This window comes from Coregonus lavaretus (genome assembly GCF_964263955.1).
Source record: "Coregonus lavaretus genome assembly, chromosome: 35".
NCBI classification, from domain to species: Eukaryota; Metazoa; Chordata; class Actinopteri; order Salmoniformes; family Salmonidae; genus Coregonus; species Coregonus lavaretus.
The window spans coordinates 859895-882931 of NC_140022.1; the positions used below are offsets into that span (position 1 = coordinate 859895).

At 40.9% G+C, this 23037-nt stretch overlaps 1 protein-coding gene across 1 annotated transcript; it reads right to left on the bottom strand.

The window, feature by feature from the left end:
- Positions 1 to 9788: 9788 nt before the first annotated feature.
- On the bottom strand, positions 9789 to 19976 carry LOC311109695 (uncharacterized protein). Its single transcript, XM_084152657.1, has 3 exons — positions 19924 to 19976; positions 13949 to 14197; positions 9789 to 12359 (listed from the first exon to the last, which is right to left on the bottom strand). The coding sequence occupies exons 2-3, from the start codon at positions 14049 to 14051 to the stop codon at positions 11260 to 11262; spliced, it is 1203 nt and encodes a 400-aa protein (XP_084008783.1). The 5' UTR covers positions 14052 to 14197; positions 19924 to 19976; the 3' UTR covers positions 9789 to 11259.
- Positions 19977 to 23037: the final 3061 nt, after the last annotated feature.

A 23037-nucleotide genomic window follows, 5' to 3' on the forward strand; every position in this document is an offset into this window, starting at 1 on the left:
AATGTTAAAAGTAGAAGCTGTAATAAATATCGCGGGCAAAACAAAGTAGCTCATTGGCTGCACGTGCTTGACCTACTTGTTCTGCCCCGGTATAAACAGTTTGCTTGCTTAACACAATTGCTATTGCGCCATCCAGTGGACGCAATTGGAACAGCAGTTTATTTTATTGAAAAATTGCAGCGCATTTTTATACTTTACAAAAAAATAAAAAATAAATGATTTTTTTTTTTTTTATCATCTCGCGGGCCGGATTAAACCCGTTTGCGGGCCTGATCAGGCCCGCGGGCCGTACGTTTGACACCCCTGATGTAGAATATAAAAGTGAGATTGATTAGCTAGACAAAAAAATAAGATCATCAAGAACCTCAGCCACCCAAGCCACGGCCTGTTCACCTTGCTACCATCTAGCAGGCGGAGACAGTACAGGTGCATCAAAGCTGGGACCGAGAGAATGAAACCACTTCTATCTCCAGGCCATAAGACTGTTAAACAGTCATCACTGATTTGATTCAGAGAATATTGGTGACTAGCAAATTGGCTTGTACCAATGTGTAAAGGTGTCGTGACATATATTGAGTAGATAAATACAGATATTAATTTGAATGCCTTGAATTAAACAAAAGCATTATATTTACTGTAAAGATAACCCCTAAAACTACAATGATTCAGTAGATAAATAAAGCTACAGTACTCTAGCAGGTCTCACAGCTGCTTATGCTGACAAAACATGTTAGTGAATAGGTCAGATTTAGCTTTGTGATGCTCATTTAAACTTGCGGTCTTGTTCAGCTTCAGAAAAACTAAATATTTCACTTAAAATATGTTTTTTGTAATTCGTTACACAAAAGACAAGAGCTTGACCAGTACAAATTCATGTACAATCTTTATTTTTCATTGACAGATAAATTAAACAGGCTTCAATTAAGTTATCCAAACATGTTCATAATTAATGACTAAAATAACTAATCTAGTTTTAAAATACAATTTAATCAACAAAAAGAATCCACCCAAACTAATGGTGAAAACTGATCATCACACCATCTCTATCTGATTCATGTTCTGTCTACTTGCTCATCCTCTCACATTGAGAAACAATAGGATTCTTGAGAATTAAGTGATGGAATGATTTTAATCTTAGCTAGTCAGAGAACTGATGAGGATTCTCACATTTATGTATATGTCGGTGTCTTTTTAAGTGGCCCTGTTGAGAGAAAATCTTCCCACAGTCAGAACAGGAGTAGGGCTTATCTTCTGTGTTGAGTGATGAACTGTCAGATCCCTTGATATTTTGCAGCTCTTCCCACAGTCAGAGCAGGGATACAGATTATCTCCTGAGTGTATTTTTAGGTGTATTTTTAACTTTGATAGAATTGAGAAACTCTCCTCACAATGTGGGCAGTGGTGAGACCTCTTAGCTCTGTGATCTTCCTGCTGTTGCTCTCTGGATGTATAGAATGTCTTAACAAGGTCTCCTGTGTGAACATCAGAAGAACCAGTCAGTTGGTGTGATATACATCAATAACATTTATTTTATAAAGCCCTTTCTATATCAGCAGTTGTCACAAAGTGCTTTACAGATACCCTAACCTAACGTATCAGGTGTAAAAGAAACGCCTTAACGATGTCCACAGAAACCAGAAGCTTCCGGTTTTCAGGCTTTGCCTTCCACTCTGCCTTTTCCCTGAAACACGGATGCTTCCAGTGTTTGTTGACTCTGCTGAGGGTGCAGGTATCGAGACTAAAACCCCAAAGAGCAAGCAATGCAGAAGCACAGTGGCTAGGAAAAACTCCCTAGAAGGAAGGAACCTAGAAAGAAACCTAGAGAGGAACCAGGCTATGAGCAGTGGCCAGTCCTCTTCTGGCTGTACTGGGTGACAAATTACTTCATATACAGTGCCTTCGGAAAATCTACACACAATACCTCATAATGACAAAGCAAATATAGTTTTTTATACATTTTTGCTAATTTATAAATAAAAACTGAAGTATCACATTACATAAGTATTCCGGCCCTTTACTCAGTGTAACAGTGTTGCTTCCGTCCCTCTCCTCGCCCCTACCTGGGCTTGAACCAGGGACCCTCTGCACACAGACAACAGTCACCCTCGAAGCACCGTTACCCATCGCTCCACAAAAGCTGCGGCCCTTGCAGAGCAAGAGAAACAACTACTTCAAGGTCTCAGAGCGAGTGATGTCACCGTATGAAACGCTACTAGCTAGCCATTTCACACCGGTTACGTCAGTACTTTGTTGAAGCACCTTTGGCAGCGATTACAGCAGAGTCTTCTTGGGTATGACGCTACAAGCTTGGCACACCTGTATTTGGGGAGTTTCTCCCATTCTTCTCTGCAGATCCTCTCAAGCTCTGTCAGGTTGGTTTGGGAGCGTTGCTGCACAGCTATTTTCAGGTCTCTCCAAGATGTTCGATCGGGTTCAAGTCCGGGCTCTGGCTGGGCCACTCAAAGACATTACGAGACTTGTCCCGAAGCCACTCCTGCGTTGTTTTGGCTGGGTGCTTAGGGTCGTTGTCCTGTTGGAAGGTGAACCTTCGCCCTAGTCTGAGGTCCTGAGCGCTCTGGAGCAGGTTTTCATCAAGGATCTCTCTGTACTTTGCACTGTTCATCTTTCCCTTGATCCTGACCAGTCTCCCAGTCCCTGCTGCTGAAAAACATCCCTACAGCATAATGCTGCCAACACCATGCTTCAATGATGCTGCCAGGTTTCCTCCAGACGTGACGCTTGGCATTCAGGCCAAAGAGTTCAATCTTAGTTTAATCAGACTAGAGAATCTTGTATCTCATGGTCTGAGAGTCTTTAGGTGCCTTTTGGCAAACTCTAAGCGGGCTGTCATGTGCCTTTTACTGAGTGGCTTCTGTCTGGCCTCTACCATAAAGGCCTGATTGTTGGAATACTGCAGAGATGGTTGTCCTTCTGGAAAGTTCTCCCATCTCCACAGAGGAACTCTAGAGCTCTGTCAGAGTGACCATCAGGTTCTTGGTCACGTCCCTGACCAAGGCCCTTCTCCCCCGATTGCTCAGTTTGGCCGACGGCCAGCTCTAGCAAGCGTCTTGGTGGTTCCAAACTTCTTCCATTTAAGAATGATGGAGGCCACTGTGTTGTTGGGGACCTTCAATGCTGCAGGAATGTTTTTGGTACCCTTGCCCAGATCTGTGCCTCGATACAATCCTGTCTCGGAGCTCTACGGATAATTCCTTCGACCTCATGGTTTGGTTTTTGCTCTGACGTGCACTGTCAACTGTGGGACCTTATATAGACACGTGTGTGCCTTTCCAAATCATGTCCAATCAATTGAATTTACCACGTGGACTCCAACCAAGTTGTAGAAACATATCAAGGATGATCAATGGAAACAGGATGCACCAGAGCTCAATTTCGTTTCTCATAGCAAAGGGTCTGAATTTCTTTTTTTTTCTAATAACCTGTTTTCGCTTTGTCATTATTGGTTATTGGGTGTAGATTGCTGAGGAAAACGTTTTATTTAATCCATTTTAGAATACGTCTGTAACGTAACAAAATGTGGAAAAAGTCAAGGGCTCTGAATACTTTCCAAAGGCACTGTTTATCTGGGACATGATACATGATGGGAACCACTGGCCTGTAGAATGGTGAGTAGCCTAGACAGCTCATTTTGAAAAACGGGATTGTCTACTCCCCTTTTTAACGTTACAAATAACAATGGAAATCAACAACTCTGTCTCTGTTGTCATATGTTTCTTTCTTGTAAGCATTTTACCATCCTGGAGTCTGACACCTTAAGGAAATATGTGGTAGAGAAGAATGTATGACAATTTAGACACTACGTTACCCTATAGTAGTTATCATCATCATGCTTTCTATAGTTTAGACCTATAGCTAGCTAGGCCTTGCTAACTAGTTATTGTGTTATCCAGCTAGCTATAAAAGTGCATGCTAAGATGAAACATTTGTATAACTAACCCAAGATAGACCACACCCTGTTGTTTCCAATGGGGGACTTTTATTATGAAGGCGAACCGTAAAGTCCACTGTTGTGGATATTTGTTATTGTGGCTGTTTTCACACAAAGGTGAGCCCCGCTAGCTAGCGAGTAGCGACCATAGCATAGCTATTTGTCAGCTTTAGGTTAGGTAATTTAGCTAGCTACAGCAGCTAGAGTCAAGGTTAGAAAACAAGCTAGCGTGCTAGCTACTCCAAACAAAACTCAACATACTACATGGAAAGTATATTATGTACAATGTGCTATGGTAACTAGTTAGCTAGCTAGCCTGGTTGGTAGGCCTAACAATAACGTCAGCTAACGTTTGCTACCTAGCTAGGTACGTTTGCTATCGTTAGCTAGCTACAGTTGTGGCTCTGCCAAATATGTTATTATCTGTGGCTCTGCAGTTAGCTAGCTAGCCAACACTAGGCTCTAGGTAGCTGGCAAATGCTAGCTATCTAGATAGCTAACTTCCTATGCTAAATCGTCCAGCAGAATTCATGTATCCCCAAAAGAAAACTAAACAAATAGCATGGAAAACTTACTTTCCCCCTCCTGTCTTGACGTTTTTGTCTCGTCTATAACACTTTTTTTTTTCGCGGCAATCTATCATGTCTAGATTTTGCAGACTGACCCTCTCTACCCCTGTTCTAAAGAAAATAATTGACTTTTTACTCAAAACATTTTCCCTGACACCCAAAAGTAGTCATTACATTTCGAATGCTTAGCAGGACGGGAAAATGGTCCAATTCACACAGTTACCAAGAGAACATTCCTGGTCATCCAGGTCGGTGGACTTACTAAACATAAATGCTTTGTTTGTAAATTATGTCTGTGTTGGAGTGTGCCCCTGGCTATTAATAATGTTTAGACATTTTTTAATTGTCATTTATTTTGTTTACAATTATTTTAAATTGTGCCATCTGGTTAGCTTAATATAAGGAATGTGAAATTATTTATATTTAGTATATTTATAACCCTTATACTTTGAGTTTTACTCAAGTATACTACTGTGTGACTTTCACTTCAGTCATTTTCTATTAAGGTATCTTTACTTTGACAACTGGGAACTTTTTCCACCAGGGGCTATCGGTTCACTGTAATTACAATATGAACTTCATTCACTGTAATTACAAGTAAGTACCCCTCACGATAAACTTAATTATAACTAGCCAAATCCTGTGTAACACCTAGTAATGACATTGTACGTATGCAGATATTACATATACTCTGTGGTGTACTAGTGTATTTATTCTCCCACTTGGATGTCACTTCCACAAGCTTTAAATTGAGGCCCAGGTTGTCAGGATGGGTAATGCACTGTATAGGTAAACATGAATTACTCCTAAAGATATACTTCATTTTAACTAGCTAAATCTCAACCAAATTAACCCAGATGGTACGCTTTATTTTGTGGGCAAGTGCTAGCAACAACGTTGACTGGAGATATATTTTGAACAGTGCACATTCATGTTTAATTATATATTTATTTTCCCCCTTATTGTACCAGGTAAGTTGACTGAGAACACATTCTTATTTACAGCAACAACCTGGGGAATAGTTACAGGGGAGAGGAGGGGGGATGAATGAGCCAATTGGCAGCTGGGGATGATTAGGTGGCCATGATGGTATGAGGGCCAGATTGGGAATTCAGCCAGGACACTGGGGTTAACACCCCTACTCTTACGATAAGTGGCATGGGATCTTTAGTGACCGCAGACAGTGAGGGCACCCATTTAAGGTCCCATGCGAAAATGGCACACAGGGCAATGTCCCCAATCACTGTCCTGGGGCATTGGGATATTTTTTGGGACCAAAGGAAAGACGGACTCCTGCTGGCCCTTCAACACCACTTCCAGCAGCATCTGTTCTCCCATCCAGGGACCGACCAGGACCAACCCTGCTTAGCTTCAGAGGCTAGCTAGCAGTGGGATGCAGGGGAGTATATTGCTGGCAATTATTAATTAGAGCCTGTCGAGCATAGGCTATAATATCTCAGACACCCAGAGCATCCACAAGGGATCCCAACCTTTGTCACAGTTGTTAATGAATCGGATGCAGCTGAGAAGCAAACAAAAAAAGATTGTGAATTTAGTGGAAACCTGCCCATTTGTAACAAGCATGGTAACAAGCATTCATTGGTACACTTCTGTAATTACAGACCACAATTACTACCAGGTACCTGTTGCTATTACATTGTAACTATGTGTCATTACAGTTAACTACAATACTTGTTTACAGTGTAGTTACACATGTAATTACACTGTAATAAGGACCCGATAAAAGGAAGTGTTACCGGCATCTCTTCTTTATGTATATCCCCATCAAAATCCTTCTGTTTAAGCTAGAGATTTGTTTTTGAATGGGCTGCGTGTCAATCCACCACATCCGCTGATGCCGGCCTTCCGCATCTGCGATGGAAGAACTACAGTGTTGTTTGTCAGACCAGGAGACTTCTGTCTGTAGCGTCCGAGAAGTTTGGCCTACACATCTAAAGGTGAGACTCACCAACAAGTTCATGTCTGTTGTTTCGCTCTCGGACGCCCACAAGTGTCTGAAGGTAGCAGGTACCAGTAAAAACATTTTTATGAAGTATATATTTAAGTACTTTAGTGCAAAAAAAAAGGGGTTAAATACGGGTAAATATATATATGTTTTACTGATCTTTCTTAATCTCTCAGATATAGGACAGAAACTTCTAAACCAACTTCCCTTTGAAAATGATTAGCAATATCATCCCCCACTCACTATCACAAGGGTTAGCAAATGTCAGGGTCAATTCCATTTAAATTCCAGTCAATTCACAAAGTAACCCAAATTCCATTTCCACATTTTCCTCATTCAAAACAAGAGAATTTGATGTCAGAATGACAGAATTCAACCTAACAATAGACTGGGTCATAATTTATGGAGGTCTAACTTAACGAGATAATTTATAGATAGATAGAATCTACTCTTACCATGATTAACAGATTTTCCAATCTTCTCCTCCTCTTCTTCATTTTTAATGTTAACATTCAGCTCCAGTGTTTGACTGCAGTCTTCCAGCTTCACTGATGCCATCTCTGGATCCTGCAGTGCACACTGGGCTCCACTGTCACAGTCAGGACTCAGTGACTGTAGGTTTGGACTCAGAGTGGAAGGAGAGGCAGGCTGGGCTTGTCCTCACTGTTAATTTCTCAACTCTGAATAGGATCCCAGTCCTAAATAGAAGTCTGAGATCAACTTCCTCCCCTGTGCATGCCACAACCCCTCCCATTGTAATGTACGTATGAACACATTTTGAACAATGGCTGCCTAAAATGCTGTGGTGCTTACTAACACAATAGGAAAGGTTGTGGTAGACATGGGCCATCACAGGTGAGTTCACAGCGTTTACTCTGAGCATTCAAATCAATGACTCACCAGCCCAAATTCATGTAGAATTTTTATTTTTCATAGGCAGATCAATTAAGTTCATTGCAGTTATCCAAATACATCTATCAATGACTAAAGTAATCAATCTAGTTTTATAAGACAGTTTAATAAACACGTAGTCATTTCAGAGTCTGCATATCATTAAACAAAAGTCGTTATTTAATTACAAATAATCCACCCAAACTAATGGTGAAAACCATCTCTATCTGATTCATGTGTCTACGAGCTCATTCCCACAGAGAACTGCAGAGGGATAACTTTTTATTTTATTTATTATTATTGTTGAATATTTAAAACATACAATCTACTTGCAGTGAAGCCGCTCAACATCTACATCACATTAGTAATCTAATAGACTCCCATCCAGAGCGACCCACAGAAGCAACCAGGGTCAACGCCCTGAGGGACAACTTGGTGTCAGATCAAAACCTATTATATGTTACAAAAATCCAGACCACTCACTTTAGCATGATACAGTATCTTATGTGATCTTACATTGGCCTACGAATGTAATATGAGTCGTAAAATATAATACGATTTGTAGGACGTATAGTATGTTAAGAATTACAATTCATACAATATGTTACGAATAAGCAATACGTATGATATTTTACTTATTCCAATTTGTTGTTGTTAACGTTAATTAACATGCTAAGTAGTTGCATGCTAACCTAACATGCTAAGTACACTATATATATGTGGATACCCCTTCAAATGAGTGGATTCGGCTATTTCTTCCACACCCATTACTGACAGGTGTATAAAATCGAGCACAAAGCCATGCAATCTCCATAGACAAATACTGGCAATAGCATGGCCTGAAGAGCGCAGCAATTTTCAAAGTGGCATCGTCATAGGATGCCACCTTTCCAACAAGTCAGTTTGTCAAATTTCTGCACTGCTAGAGCTGCCCCGGTCAACTATTAAGTGCCGTTATTGTGAAGTGGAAACGTCTAGAAGCAACAACAGCTCAGCTGCGAAGTGGTAGGCCACACAAGCTTACAGAACGGGACCGCTAAGTGCCGAAGCGCGTAAAAATCGTCTGTCCTCCATTGCAACACTCACTACTGAGTTCCAAACTGCTTCTGGAATCAACGTCAACATAAGAACTGTTCGTCGGGAGCTTCACCAAAAAAGGGTTTCCATGGCCTTGGTGTCAGATCAAGACCACCATGCGCAATGCCAAGCATCAGCTGGAGTGGTGTAAAGCTTGCCACCATTGGACTCTGAAGCAGTAGAAACGCTCTCTGGAGTGATGAATCACGCCTCATCATCTGGAATTTCGATGGACAAATCTGGGTTTGGTGGATGCCAGGCGAACGCTATCTGCCCCAACTGTAAAGTTTGGTGGAGGAGGAATAATGGTCTGGGGCTGTTTTTCATGGTTCGGGCTAGGCCCCTTAGTTCCAGTGAAGGGAAATCATAACGCTACAGCATACAATGACATTCTAGACGATTCTGTGCTGCCAACTTTGTGGCAACAGTTTGGGGAAGACCCTTTCCTGTTTCAGCATGACAATGCCCCGGAGCACAAAGGTTTGTCAAGATCGGTGTGGAAGAACTTGACTGGCCTGCACAGAGCCATGACCTCATTCCCATCGAACACCTTTGAATGAATTGGAACGCTGACTGCGAGCCAGGCCTAATCGCCCAACATCAATGCCCGACCTCACTAATGCTCTTGTGGTTGAATGGAAGCAAGTCCCTGCAGCAATGTTCCAACATCTAATGGAAAGCCTCCCCAGAAGAGTGGAGGCTGTTATAGTAGCAGAGGGGGGACCACGTCCATTTTAATGCCCATGATTTTGGAATGAGATGTTCGACGAGCAGGTGTCCACATACTATTGGTCATGTAGTGTAGTTGCAAAGTTGCTTATTAACTAAAATGCTATAGTTGTCCGCGATGAGATTTGAACACGCAACTTTTGGGTTGCTAGACATTCATGTTATATGCAGACCTATCCACCCTGACCAACCATTCACCTTTTGTTTTTGCCTTAAAGGGACATTTCTAAATGTTTCTACTCCATGTTCATCATCTCCAGCACCACCCCAACATCAACATATGTGAAAATGGCGTGTTTCTATTGTCGTGATGTGCCTTTCATTATTGTGATGACTATTATTTACTGAATAATTACCTACCATGTTTTATTGTTACTAGATTAAATTAATCATGTAACAATTAACTCATTAGGAATTTGGGGCACCACGGGAAAAGTTGTTTAACAAGTTATCGTTTCCCGAATTAACTCTAAAAATATCTAGATATCTCATCATTTAACAGTCATTTATTAATCATTTACCTCATATCAGTCTCATTCTGAAAGTCGTAGGCTCTTTAAGTCTGCACGAACCCGGGACTTACTGATCATTCCGTACCACACAAATTGATTCAATTATTTATTTACTAACTAATCAAAAATGATAACACAAGATGCAAACACATACACGGTATTGGTAGGGATTAGAAAATTAATAAAATGAAAACGGGTCCCTAGCGGACTAACACAATATGACACTTGTTACAAAAGATGGCGAGTTAAAGTGAGAGAGAAAAACACTTGGATACACATGGACCTACGCTCATAGTAATCCTAATAATTTTGCCAAGAACTGCCGCCCGTTTGGTAAGAAGTAATGCATGTATTTACGTGTTTTTCTTTGTCGTCTCTGTTGGACCCAGGCCTTCGTGGAAAGGGTCGATTGGGCCTTCTCTTTTCGGATGGCCTTTTAGATGTAAGGCTCAGATTGTCCAAAAGAGGTCAAAATGTCCTTCTTCTTAGTCATCTGTTTACTTTCACTCGTTCTGGAAGTGGTCTTCTGAGGACGGCTAATCAGGCCTGTTGATGATCCCCTGTGGGGTGATGGAAGCAGTGTAGTAGACGATGGTTTGAAGAGAGTAACAGGATGGTCCCACTTAAATTCACCTTCTTAGATACAGTACTTAGAACAGCTACTCAGCCGTAACATTGATTGTTAGTGGAGGCAACTTTGTCGTCTTCAACTCGTGTCGATTTTCAGGGTCGGGACCAATATGGACAACAGCTGCAGCTTGAGGTCCGTCTTGTCTGATCTGATCATTCTTATCTCAAGTATTTTATGCACTCTGGTAAAGAGGGGCGTTTCCGTCATACTGACACACTCTCTGAGCTCCCTCGGGCGTGGCTAGTTACGAGGCAAAAGTATTATTATCACTATGATTTTGTTATAAAGCTAAAATCACATTCCTATCTTCACGAAAACATTGTCTTCCTCCTTGATATTTTCTACCCAAGGTAAAGGATTTAAACCTGATATCCACAGTGGAAAAGCTCTTCAAGTCACATTGTTTTCGTTCTAACGCCTTTATACAATTTTTAATGACATCACAAAATATACATTAATTTTCCATATTCCATTTCTCATTATTCCCAATTTTTGGATGCTGAAATATATTGTTCCAATGTTCATTGTTGGATGTTGAAGTTTTTGGGCGGCAAAAGTCTCTGAAACAAAGGACATTCCTTTCACCATACTAGCCAGCCAGAGATAGATTCTCCTATCTCTAATTTATGGCAGTATTAAGGTGTAAAAACCGGCACAGCCCCCCGTGGGTAAGAGGGTCTGGTTGTTGTCGGCCATTTACCAAGCTGATACGAGGCCTTTGAGCATCACCAAGGGAGAGTCATGACACTATGTCTTGTAGTAAAAAAAGATGGAGAAAGATTATTTCCAAATACATTCTATAACGCTCCCTTTCCTCTGCACAGTTCTCAGTGACAAACAAAAGATTACAATAGAGTTACTCTTTCTTAATGTTATCAAATTCACTGTTACTAATTCCTTTATGAGGTGAGAATGAAGTGATAGTGACTTTAATCTTAGCTGGTCTGAGACAACTGATGAGGCTTCTCTCCTTTATGTATACGTTGATGTGTTTTTAAGGTAGTCAATTGGGAGAAACTCTTCCCACAGTCAGAGCAGAAGTAAGGCTTCTCTCCTGTGTGTCTTCTTTGATGAATTTTTAGCTCAGTTGATGTTGTGAAGCACTTCCCACAGTCAGAGCAGAAGTAAGGCTTCTCTCCTTTATGTATACGTTGGTGTATTTTTAAGCTGCCCTGTTGGGAGAAACTCTTCCCACAGTCAGAGCAGGAGTAAGGCTTCTCTCCTGTGTGTCCTCTTTGATGAACTTTTAGCTCAGTTGAGGTTGTGAAGCACTTCCCACAGTCAGAGCAGAAGTAAGGCTTCTCTCCTTTATGTATACGTTGGTGTATTTGTAAGTTGCTCTGTTGGGAGAAACCCTTCCCACACTCAGAGCAGGAGTAAGGCTTCTCTCCTGTGTGTATTCGTTGGTGACATTCTAAGTGGATCTGTTGAGAGAAACTCTTCCCACAGTCAGAGCAGTAGTAAGGCTTATCTCCTGTGTGTGTACGTTGGTGTGTTTTAAAGTTGCTCTGTTGAGAGAAACTCTCCCCACAATCAGAGCAGTAGTAAGGTTTCTCTCCAGTGTGCACTCTCTGATGAACTGTCAGAGTCCTTGATGTTATGAAACTCCTCCCACAGTCAGAGCAGAAGTAAGGCTTCTCTCCTGTGTGTGTTCTCTGATGAACTCTTAGCTCAGTTGATGTTGTGAAGCATTTTCCACAGTCAGAGCAGTAGTAAGGCTTCTCTCCAGTGTGTGTACGTTGGTGTGTTTTTAAGTTGCTCTGATGAGAGAAATGCTCCCCACAATCAGAGCAGGAGTAAGGTTTCTCTCCAGTGTGCACTCTCTGATGAGCTGTCAGAGCCTTTGATGTTTTTAAACTCTTCCCACAGTCAGTGCAGGAATACAGATTCTCTCCTGTGTGTATTTTTATGTGTATTTTTAGCTTTGATAGAATTGGGAAAATCTCCTCACAATGTGGGCAGGGGTGAGACCTCTTAGCTCTGTGATCTTCCAGCTGTTGCTCTCTGGATGTAGAGAATTTCTCAACATGGTCTCCTGTGTGAACAACATCAGAAGAACCAGTCAGTTGGTGTGATATACATATTACTTTATATCAGTAGGCTGTATAATACAAAAGGGAATTAAGCTATTAGGGCTGTCCCCGACTAAAACAAATCCTGCTCGACCGAGAGTAATCTGTTCTTTCAACCAATCGATTGGTATAAATGTTAAAACGTGTATTTTTCCATATATAGACACACCCGATGTTTGAATAAAATCAACTATATGTAGGCACTGAGCTTGTCTGATGCTTTAAGTACTGCAATAAAAAAAATCAAGACACAAATTACTAAAGAGGGAGCCAGAGATCAATATAGCCTAACCAGAAGAATAAAACCAGTTCCCAACACTCCTCCTCCGCCCGCTGCTGCTGCTGGCCTTCTCAGATTCTGCCGTTACCATCCTGAAGTTGCCGGTAATAGGATACACCAGCGGTCGGCAACCTTTTCCATTTGGAGTGCTAAATTATTGTACAATTTCTACTGATCTGCATGCCAGTTATGATTTTCATATGCACATTTTCGTGGAACCGTTTTTATTTAATTTATAATAAAGTCTTTATATCTCAAATCAATGTCATGTGGTTAATACAAATTATATCTAAATTAAAATGATACAATTCTAAAAGTTACTTATATTGCCATTGCCAATATGTAAAAATAGCCTACATAAAGCCAACAAATAAAAACATTGCAGCCTGCAGGTAGAAAATATCCTGATGAAAATAAAGATTCTATGAATCACATTGGCTACACATGGTCTGCAAGGAACTTGAAACATTGCATCAACTATTAATTTGGTCTGGCCTGTGCTAGCAAACTTGCAACATTGTATAAAATATGCTGGGCCCTCAGAGTTTCCCATGCCAGTGATCTCAGGAAAGACAGACACAGCTGTAGGCTATTTTGCGCAAGGGATAAGAAGTTATCAGGTAGGCATATTTGATTACTTTTACACAGGATCAGAGTATGACATTTCTTCCCCTTTCATGCTAAGTCGTTATCGGAAGGGAGAGAGCTGGAAAGATTTTTGAAATAGGCTACATTGAGGAACTATTGTCATTCTCACTGGATGAAAAAAACAGACTGTTTACTTTCTGTTTGAGGCGAATAACTAATTACTTTGAGAAAGTCCACCGTGATGGTAAGTTCAATAAAATTTGGAAAGAAGTTGAGGGTGCTCAACCAACATGAGCAGAGTTGCAACCTAAAAATGTGTAAACATCTTTGGACAGGAAAAGGCGCAACACTCGCTCACCATTAAAAAATATTAGTTTTATTAAGCAAGTTTAAAATATTGACGTTTTCGGCCTTCAATGCCATTCAAACGTCAATCTTTTAAACTTGCTTAATAAAAACTTTTAAAAAGTTATGGTGAGTGAGAGTTGCGCATTTTCCTACAGACTCATTTCATAGAACTTTTAAACACTGGCAGTTTGTCTACTTCACTTCTTTAGTCTACTCTCTGTGCTCCAGATAGCCCAGTCATTCAGGGATATGTGTTGTCAAAATTACAGAATTCAACCTAGCAATAGACTGGGTCATAACTTATGAAGATAACTTATAGATAGAATCTGCTCTTACCATGAGAAACAGTTTTCCCAATCTTCTCCTCCTCTTCTTCATCTTTAATGTTGACATTCAGCTCCAGTGTTTGACTGCAGTCTTCCAGCTTCACTGATGCCATATCTGGTTCCTGCGGTGCAAACTGGGCTACACTGTCACAATCAGGACCCAGTGACTGTAGGTTTGGACCCAGTGTGGAAGGAGGGAGGCAGGCTGGGTTTGTCCTCACTGTTGATGTTACCGGCCTCAGACTTAATCTGAGTCGGCCTGTAGTAATAAAGAGAAACGGACACAAAAATTAGTCTTGATAGTTCTTTCTTTATTCTCAAACTATATTAGATCAGGTAGCTAAGCATTGACAACAAACCATTCAATTCATATCAAAGTTCACACTATAAATTAGGTTACACAACGTAAATGCACTTAACCTATTGTAGATGTCCTAGATTCATATACAATGCATTTGGAAAATATTCAGACCCCTTGACTTTTTCCACATTTTGTTACCTTACAGCCTTATTGTAAAATTGATTAAATTGTTTTTTTTCCCTCATCAATCTACAGACAATACCCCATAATGACAAAGCAAAAACAGCTTTGTAGAAGTTTTGGCAAATGTAAAAAATAAATAAATAAATGATATATTACATTTACATAAGTATTCAGACCCTTTACTCAGTACTTTGTTGAAGCACCTTTGGCAGCGATTACAGCCTTGAGTCTTCTTCGGTATGACACTACAAGCTTGGCACACCTGTATTTGGAGAGTTTCTCCCATTCTTCTCTGCAGATCCTCTCAAGCTCTTTCAGGTTGGATGGGGAGCATCGCTGCACAGCCATTTTCAGGTCTCTCCAGAGATGTTCGATCTGGTTCAAGTCCGGGCTCTGGCTGGGCCACTCAAGGACATTCAGAGACTTGTCCTAAAGGCACTCCAGCATTGTCTTGGCTGTGAGCTTAGGGTCGCTGTTGGAAGATGAACCTTCGCACCAGTCTGGGGTCCTTAGTAGGTTTTCATCAAGGGTGATGCTGCCACCACCATTCTTCAATGTAAGGATGGTGCCAGGTTTCCTCCAAATGTAACACTTGGCATTAAGGCCAAAGAGTTCAATCTTGGTTTCTTCAGACCAGAGAATCTTGTTTCTCATGGTCTGAGAGTCCTTTAAGTACCTTTTGGCAAACTCCAAGCGGGCTGTGCCTTCTCCAAGCGGGATGTGCCTTCTCCCCCAATTGCTCAGTTTGGCCGGGCGGCCAGCTCTAGGAAGAGTCACTCCTGTCTCAGAGCTCTACGGACAATTCCTTCGACCTCATGGCTTGGTTTTTGCTCTGACATGCACTGTCAACCTTATATAGACAGGTGTGGGCCTTTCCAAATCATGTCCAATCAATTGAATTTACCACAGGTGGACAACAAGCAAGTTGTAGAAATATCTCAAGGATGATCAATGAACACAGGATGAACCTGAGCTCAATTTTGAGTCTCATAGCAAAGGGTCTGAATACTTATGTAAATAAAGCATTTCTGTTCTGTATTTTTTTATAATTTGCAAAAATAATTTAAAAAACTGTTTTCGCTTTGTCATTATGGGGTATTGTGTGTAGATTGATGAGTAAAAAAATTAATTTCATCCCTTTTAGAATAAGGCTAACGTAACAAAATGTGGAAAAGGGAAGGGGTCTGAATACTTTCCGAATCCACTGTAAGGAATTAGCAACTGTTCTCATTCTGAGAAATAAGATAGGCCACTTGATTTCAACATCTGAACAAAGTGGACAGGCTAACATGCTTTTCAAACAGTTGGAGACAGACAAAATGGTGTGTTCATAACAATTCATAACAATTCAACTGTTCAACCTTGTTGTCTAGCAAATAGATCCAAGTTGGCTAAACTTGAAATATAAAGATTAGCTGGATAATCACTAGCACGTGGGTTTGAAAGATTGTTGATGAGACCGGTGTTCATTTTCTATAGCCTAATGCCTGCTACAATAAGTTAGTCATTATTAGTGAATGTGCATTATGCATGGTTCCAGTTACATTTGTAACAAAAAAGGGCATTTTTATAGACAGACTTGAAAGCCAGATCAGTGATTATTGCAAAAACAACAAAAAAGCAGGTTAAACTATTTTGATGAATTAATACAATAATTAGTGGGTCTTATGGTTGTGGATGGGTTATATTTAGCCTAGGTACAGTGGGGGAAAAAAGTATTTAGTCAGCCACCAATTGTGCAAGTTCTCCCACTTAACAAGATGAGAGAGGCCTGTAATTTTCATCATAGGTACACGTCAACTATGACAGACAAATTGAGAATTTTTCCCCCAGAAAATCACATTGTAGGATTTTTTATGAATTTATTTGCAAATTATGGTGGAAAATAAGCATTTGGTCACCTACAAACAAGCAAGATTTCTGGCTCTCACAGACCTGTAACTTCTTCTTTAAGAGGCTCCTCTGTCCTCCACTCGTTACCTGTATTAATGGCACCTGTTTGAACTTGTTATCAGTATAAAAGACACCTGTCCACAACCTCAAACAGTCACACTCCAAACTCCACTTTGGCCAAGACCAAAGAGCTGTCAAAGGACACCAGAAACAAAATTGTAGACCTGCACCAGGCTGGGAAGACTGAATCTGCAATAGGTAAGCAGCTTGGTTTGAAGAAATCAACTGTGGGAGCAATTATTAGGAAATGGAAGACATACAAGACCACTTATAATCTCCCTCGATCTGGGGCTCCATGCAAGATCTCACCCCGTGGGGTCAAAATGATCACAAGAACGGTGAGCAAAAATCCCAGAACTACACGGGGGGACCTAGTGAATGACCTGCAGAGAGTTGGGACCAAAGTAACAAAGCCTACCATCAGTAACACACTACGCTGCCAGGGACTCAAATCCTGCAGTGTCAGACGTGTCCCCCTGCTTAAGCCAGTACATGTCCAGGCCCGTCTGAAGTTTGCTAGAGTGCATTTGGATGATCCAGAAGAGGATTGGGAGAATGTCAAATGGTCAGATGAAACCAAAATATAACTTTTTGGTAAAAACTAAACTCGTCATGTTTGGAGGACAAAGAATGCTGAGTTGCATCCAAAGAACACCATACCTACTGTGAAGCATGGGGGTGGAAACATCATGCTTTGGGGCTGTTTTTCTGCAAAGGGACCAGGACGACTGATCCGTGTAAAGGAAAGAATGAATGGGGCCATGTATCGTGAGATTTTGAGTGAAAACCTCCTTCCATCAGCAAGGGCATTGAAGATGAAACGTGGCTGGGTCTTTCAGCATGACAATGATCCCAAACACACCGCCCGGGCAATGAAGGAGTGGCTTCATAAGAAGCATTTCAAGGTCCTGGAGTGGCCTAGCCAGTCTCCAGATCTCAACCCCATATAAAATCTTTGGAGGGAGTTGAAAGTCCGTGTTGCCCAGCGACAGCCCCAAAACATCACTGCTCTAGAGGAGATCTGCATGGAGGAATGGGCCAAAATACCAGCAACAGTGTGTGAAAACCTTGTGAAGACTTACAGAAAATGTTTGACCTGTGTCATTGCCAACAAAGGGTATATAACAAAGTATTGAGAAACTTTTGTTATTGACCAAGTACTTATTTTCCACCATAATTTGCAAATAAATTCATTAAAAATCCTACAATGTGATTTTCAGGATTTTTTTCCCTCATTTTGTCTGTCATAGTTGACGTGTACCTATGATGAAAACTACAAGCCTCTCATATTTTTAAGTGGGAGAACTTGGACCATTGGTGGCTGACTAAATACTTTCCCCCCCCACTGTAAAGCTGTATTATTTTTATTCCATATCGCCCGGCCCTGACAGAGTACATTAGAGTAAAGTAGAACACAATACAGTACGTTATACTGTACTGTCCTCTGTACTGTTGTACTGTACTGAACTAAACTTTACTTTTCTTTCCTGTACTCTGCTGTACTGTACTTTCCAATCGTGTGAAACAGTAGCTATGTTTCCAATATCTTGTCCAGTGATTCTTTTGTTGACATTTAGAAAAAGTTTGCATAGAAAATAGATCCGACAATTGCCCGCTAGGGTGTGTTTCCATTTAACTATCTTGTGTTGATAAAAACAGGAGGAGGTAATGACACACCCAGTACCCTCAAAATGATTCAGCAATCATCATTTATTCGATAAACACTGTTTCTATCCTCACTTGTCGGAATAAAGAAAGGTTGACAAAAGAAAAAGCCACCTGTCAAACGATTAAAAATGTTTTTGAGCTTTAGAACATTTCTCCTATGTCTGCCGTCTCCATTACACATGTCGCAAAGATTTTTTTAGCAACATTGCTTTTGTCGAATGCACCTGGGTGAAAGGAAACCTGCCTAATGATGTCTGAGTGATTGGTTCAGATTTGGTCCGGTCTAATGTTTGGGCCAAGTCAAAAACGGACATCCAAAAGACATTGACGTCGGTCCGTGCTTACTGGGGTGTATCCTACAGTGTCGGCCTGCAATGGAATTTTATGAATGCCCATCCATGTAGTAGGCCTACCGTTTGGAAAACAGGCAGTTGCATTGGCTTTATTAGTCCTGGTTCCGGTGACTAATCATTTTGGCTATTTAAGCTCTGAATAGGCCTATCAGCTACCCAACCTTATCAGGAGTTATCCTGAGCCTATTTGCAATGAGAATCAATGCGTTTACCCAGCGGGAAATGCAGAAGTATTTCATTTTTTGCTATGATCATCTCGTCAAAAATGTACAAAGACAATCTTGAAACCACTGATTATCATGACAATTTAGCTGACAGGGTTAAACTCCCGGACAACAGTGGATTCAGAGTCCTGCAATAGAGTGAAGACGCTAATACTTGTGTAAACTCTACATAGTTGTGTTCTGTGGGTGTCACGGAGTAGGCTGCATAGGTAAGGCTGTAGAGTGCAATATGGACCCCAGGTCCCCAAAAATATACATATAATAATACTTTTTTGGCTGGGCTTCAACCCCTGGTATCATATAAACACACATAAGACATGGAAACGTGTAGAATTGCAGGAAATTTGCTTTAAAACAGCTAAATGTTCACTCCGCCAACAAGAAGGTTGTGAACAGTTTGGGGTCGCAAGTGTGTTACTACGCCAATAAATGACAATATCCATCCGGAACTTTTCCACCTAGGAAATGTGTGTGACTGGACCTTCTCAAATAGTACTGGAGTACCCCTGCAATAGACTGACTGGGAAGGTGATTTTTCACAGTCAAAGTCCTGCAATAAGAGCTAAGACGCTAATATTTGTGTTAACTCTTTATAATTGTTTTCTGTGGGTGTCACCCGTTCCATGGGAGCACAATCCAACCCGTTTCATTAGTGCATATATGAATGCCCCCAATGCAATTATGTGGTCTAATACCTCCACAGTGGGATTTCAACCGTTATTTTCTGTTTATTTTCAAACGAACTATTGTAATTCATTTTTAATTAAGTAACAACATTCCAACCATGTTTGGCGTTATCTAGTCCAAATTTGACATGATTCCACTATTTTGTATCAGTTTGCATCACTTTCAACGAGGCTTTTTATTTTGAGGGTGAACTGCAAATTCCACTATTGTGGCTAATCATTATTGTGGCTAGCTTCACATAGGTAGGGACAAGCGGGTACCAGGGCTGCGTCCAGCAGGAGGACGGAGACGTTGGCCACATTCAGATACAAATGTATTATGTAGAACAAACATGCCTCTGATTGTAAGGAATCATGTCAGTTCTATTCCGGGCATTTCTATCTGCAACTTTCCAAAACGTTTTTGTACTTAACATCCCCAGGCGAAACCCACGGAAAGCCTCACAAATGAAAATGTGTGGTGGTAAAATGTTTTTTATCACGTTATTCACTCACTCAGTTTGACACAAAAATTACACAAAACCTTTCCCAAACGTGATTATACCTTGACGGATTTGTTATCTAACATGTTATGACGTTCTTTCGATATTAGACAGTTTAAACGTGCTATTACATACCTATAGTAATAATGAGAAATTGACGGCAGCGTTCTGGCGTTTTCTTTACTATGAAGAATGATGCGCGTCAACCCGGAACTTCCTGTCCCCCCCTACCACAGTAAAACAGCGACATCTATTGGATTGATGGACTAACTACTGCTAAAACATGTAGCATATAAAAGTGAGATTGATTAGCTAGACAAATAAACCTTGGATTTAAAAATCAAATAAAGGGGTGTCTGATTTAGTGTCTACGTTTTTCAACCCATTACATATGCATTGTAGATGATCTCTGTGGAGGGCAAAGAAGATCATCAAGAACCTCAGCCACCCAAGCCACGGCCTGTTCACCTTGCTACCATCTAGCAGGCGGAGACAGTACAGGTGCATCAAAGCTGGGACCGAGAGAATGAAACCACTTCTATCTCCAGGCCATAAGACTGTTAAACTGTCATCACTGATTTGATTCAGAGAATATTGGTGACTAGCAAATTGGCTTGTCCCAATGTGTAGAGGCGTCGTGACATGTATTGAGTAGATAAATACAGATATATATTAATTTGAATGTCATGAATTTAAAAAAGCATTATATTTACTGTAAAGATAACCCCCAACAACTACAATGATTCAGTAGATCAGTAATGTTACAGTACTCTAGCATGTCTCACAGCTGCTTATGCTGACAAAACATGTTAGTGAATAGGTCAGATTTAGCTTTGTGATGCTCATTTAAACTTGCTGTCTTGTTCAGCTTCAGAAAAACTAAATATTTCACTTAAAATATGTTTTTTTGTAATTCGTAACACAAAAGAGAAGAGCTTGACCAGTACAAATTCATGTACAATCTTTATTTTTCATTGACAGATAAATTAAGCAGGCATCAATTAAGTTATCCAAACATGTTCATAATTAATGACTAAAATAACTAATCTAGTTTTAAAATACAATTTAATAAACAAAAAGAATCCACCCAAACTAATGGTGAAAACTGATCATCACACCATCTCTATCTGATTCATGTTCTGTCTACTTGCTCATCCTCTCACATTGAGAAACAATAGGATTCTTGAGAATTGTTGTAAATGAGAACTTGTTCTCAACTGGCTTACCTGGTTAAATAAAGGTGAAAGAAATTTGAAAAATAATAATTAAGTGATGGAATTGTTTTAATCTTAGCTTGTCAGAAAACTGATGAGGATTCTCACATTTATGTATATGTCGGTGTCCTTTTAAGTGGCCCTGTTGAGAGAAAATCTTCCCACAGTCAGAACAGGAGTAGGGCTTATCTTCTGTGTTGAGTGATGAACTGTCAGATCCCTTGATATTTTGCAGCTCTTCCCACAGTCAGAGCAGGGATACAGATTATCTCCTGAGTGTATTTTTAGGTGTATTTTTAACTTTGATAGAATTGGGAAGATTACTGCATCGAGTCTTCTTGGGTATGACGCTACAAGCTTGTCACACCTGTATTTGGGGAGTTTCTCCCATTCTTCTCTGCAGATCTTCTCAAGCTCTGTCAGGTTGGTTTGGGAGTGTTGCTGCACAGCTATTTTCTGGTCTCTCCAAGATGTACGATCGGTTTCAAGTCCGGGCTCTGGCTGGGCCACTCAAGGACATTACGAGACTTGTCCCGAAGCCACTCCTGCGTTGTTTTGGCTGGGTGCTTAGCGTCGTTGTCCTGTTGGAAGGTGAACCTTCGCCCCAGTCTGAGGTCCTGAGCGCTCTGGAGCAGGTTTTCATCAAGGATTTTTCTGTACTTTGCACTGTTCATCTTTCCCTCGATCCTGACAAGTCTCCCAGTCCCTGCCGCTAAAAAACATCCCCACAGCATGATGCTGCCACCACCATGCTTCACTGTTGGGATGCTGCCAGGTTTCCTCCAGACGTGACGCTTGGCATTCAGGCCAAAGAGATCAATCTTTCATCAGAGTAGAGAATCTTGAATCTCATGGTCTGAGAGTCTTTAGGTGCCTTTTGGCAAACTCCAAGCGGGCTGTCATGTGCCTTTTACTGAAGAGTGGCTTCTGTCTGGCCAATCTACCATAAAGGCCTGATTGGTGGAGTGATGGTGCTGCAGAGATGGTTGTCCTTCTGGAATGTTCTCCCATCTCCACAGAGGAACTCTAGAGCTCTGTCAGACTGACCATCAGGTTCTTGGTCACCTCCCTGACCAAGGCCCTTCTCCCCCGATTGCTCAGTTTGGCCCGGGCAGCCAGCTCTAGCAAGCGTCTTGGTGGTTCTAAACTTCTTCCATTTAAGAATGATGTAGGCCACTGTGTTGTTGGGGACCTTCAATGCTGCATAATCTTTTTTGGTACCCTTGCCCAGATCTGTGCCTCGATACAATCCTGTCTCGGAGCTCTACGGACAATTCCTTCGACCTCATGGCTTGGTTTTTGCTCTGACATGCACTGTCAACTGTGGGACCTTATATAGACAGGTGTGTGCCTTTCCAAATCATGTCCAATCAATTGAATTTACCAAATGTGGACTCCAATCAAGTTGTAGAAACATCTCAGGGATGATCAATGGAAACAGGATGCACCAGAGCTCAATTTCGAGTCTCATAGCAAAGGGTCTGAATACTTATGTAAATAAGGTATTTCTGTTTATTTATTTTCTTTCCTTCTTTTTTTCTAATAACCTGTTTTCACTTTGTCATTATTGGTTATTGTGTGTAGATTGCTGAGGAAAACATTTTATTTAATCAATTTAAGAATACGGCTGTAACGTAACAAAATGTGGAAAAAGTCAAGGGCTCTGAATACTTTCCGAAGGCACTGTATATCTGGGACATGGTACCCCTGGTTGGGAACCACTGGCCTGTAGAATGGTGAGTAGCCTAGACAGCTCATTTAGAAAAACGGGATTGTGTTACTCCCCTTTTTAACGTTACAAATAACAATGGAAATCAACAACTCTGTCTCTGTTGTCATATGTTTCTTGTAAGCATTTTACCATCCTGGAGTCTGACACCTTAAGGAAATCTGTGGTAGAGAAGAATGCATGACAATTTAGACACTATGTTACCCTATAGTATTTACCATCATCAAGCCTATAGTTTAGGCCTTGCTAACTAAACTCAGCAAAAAAAAGAAACGTCCCTTTTTCAGGACCCGGTCTTTCAAAGAT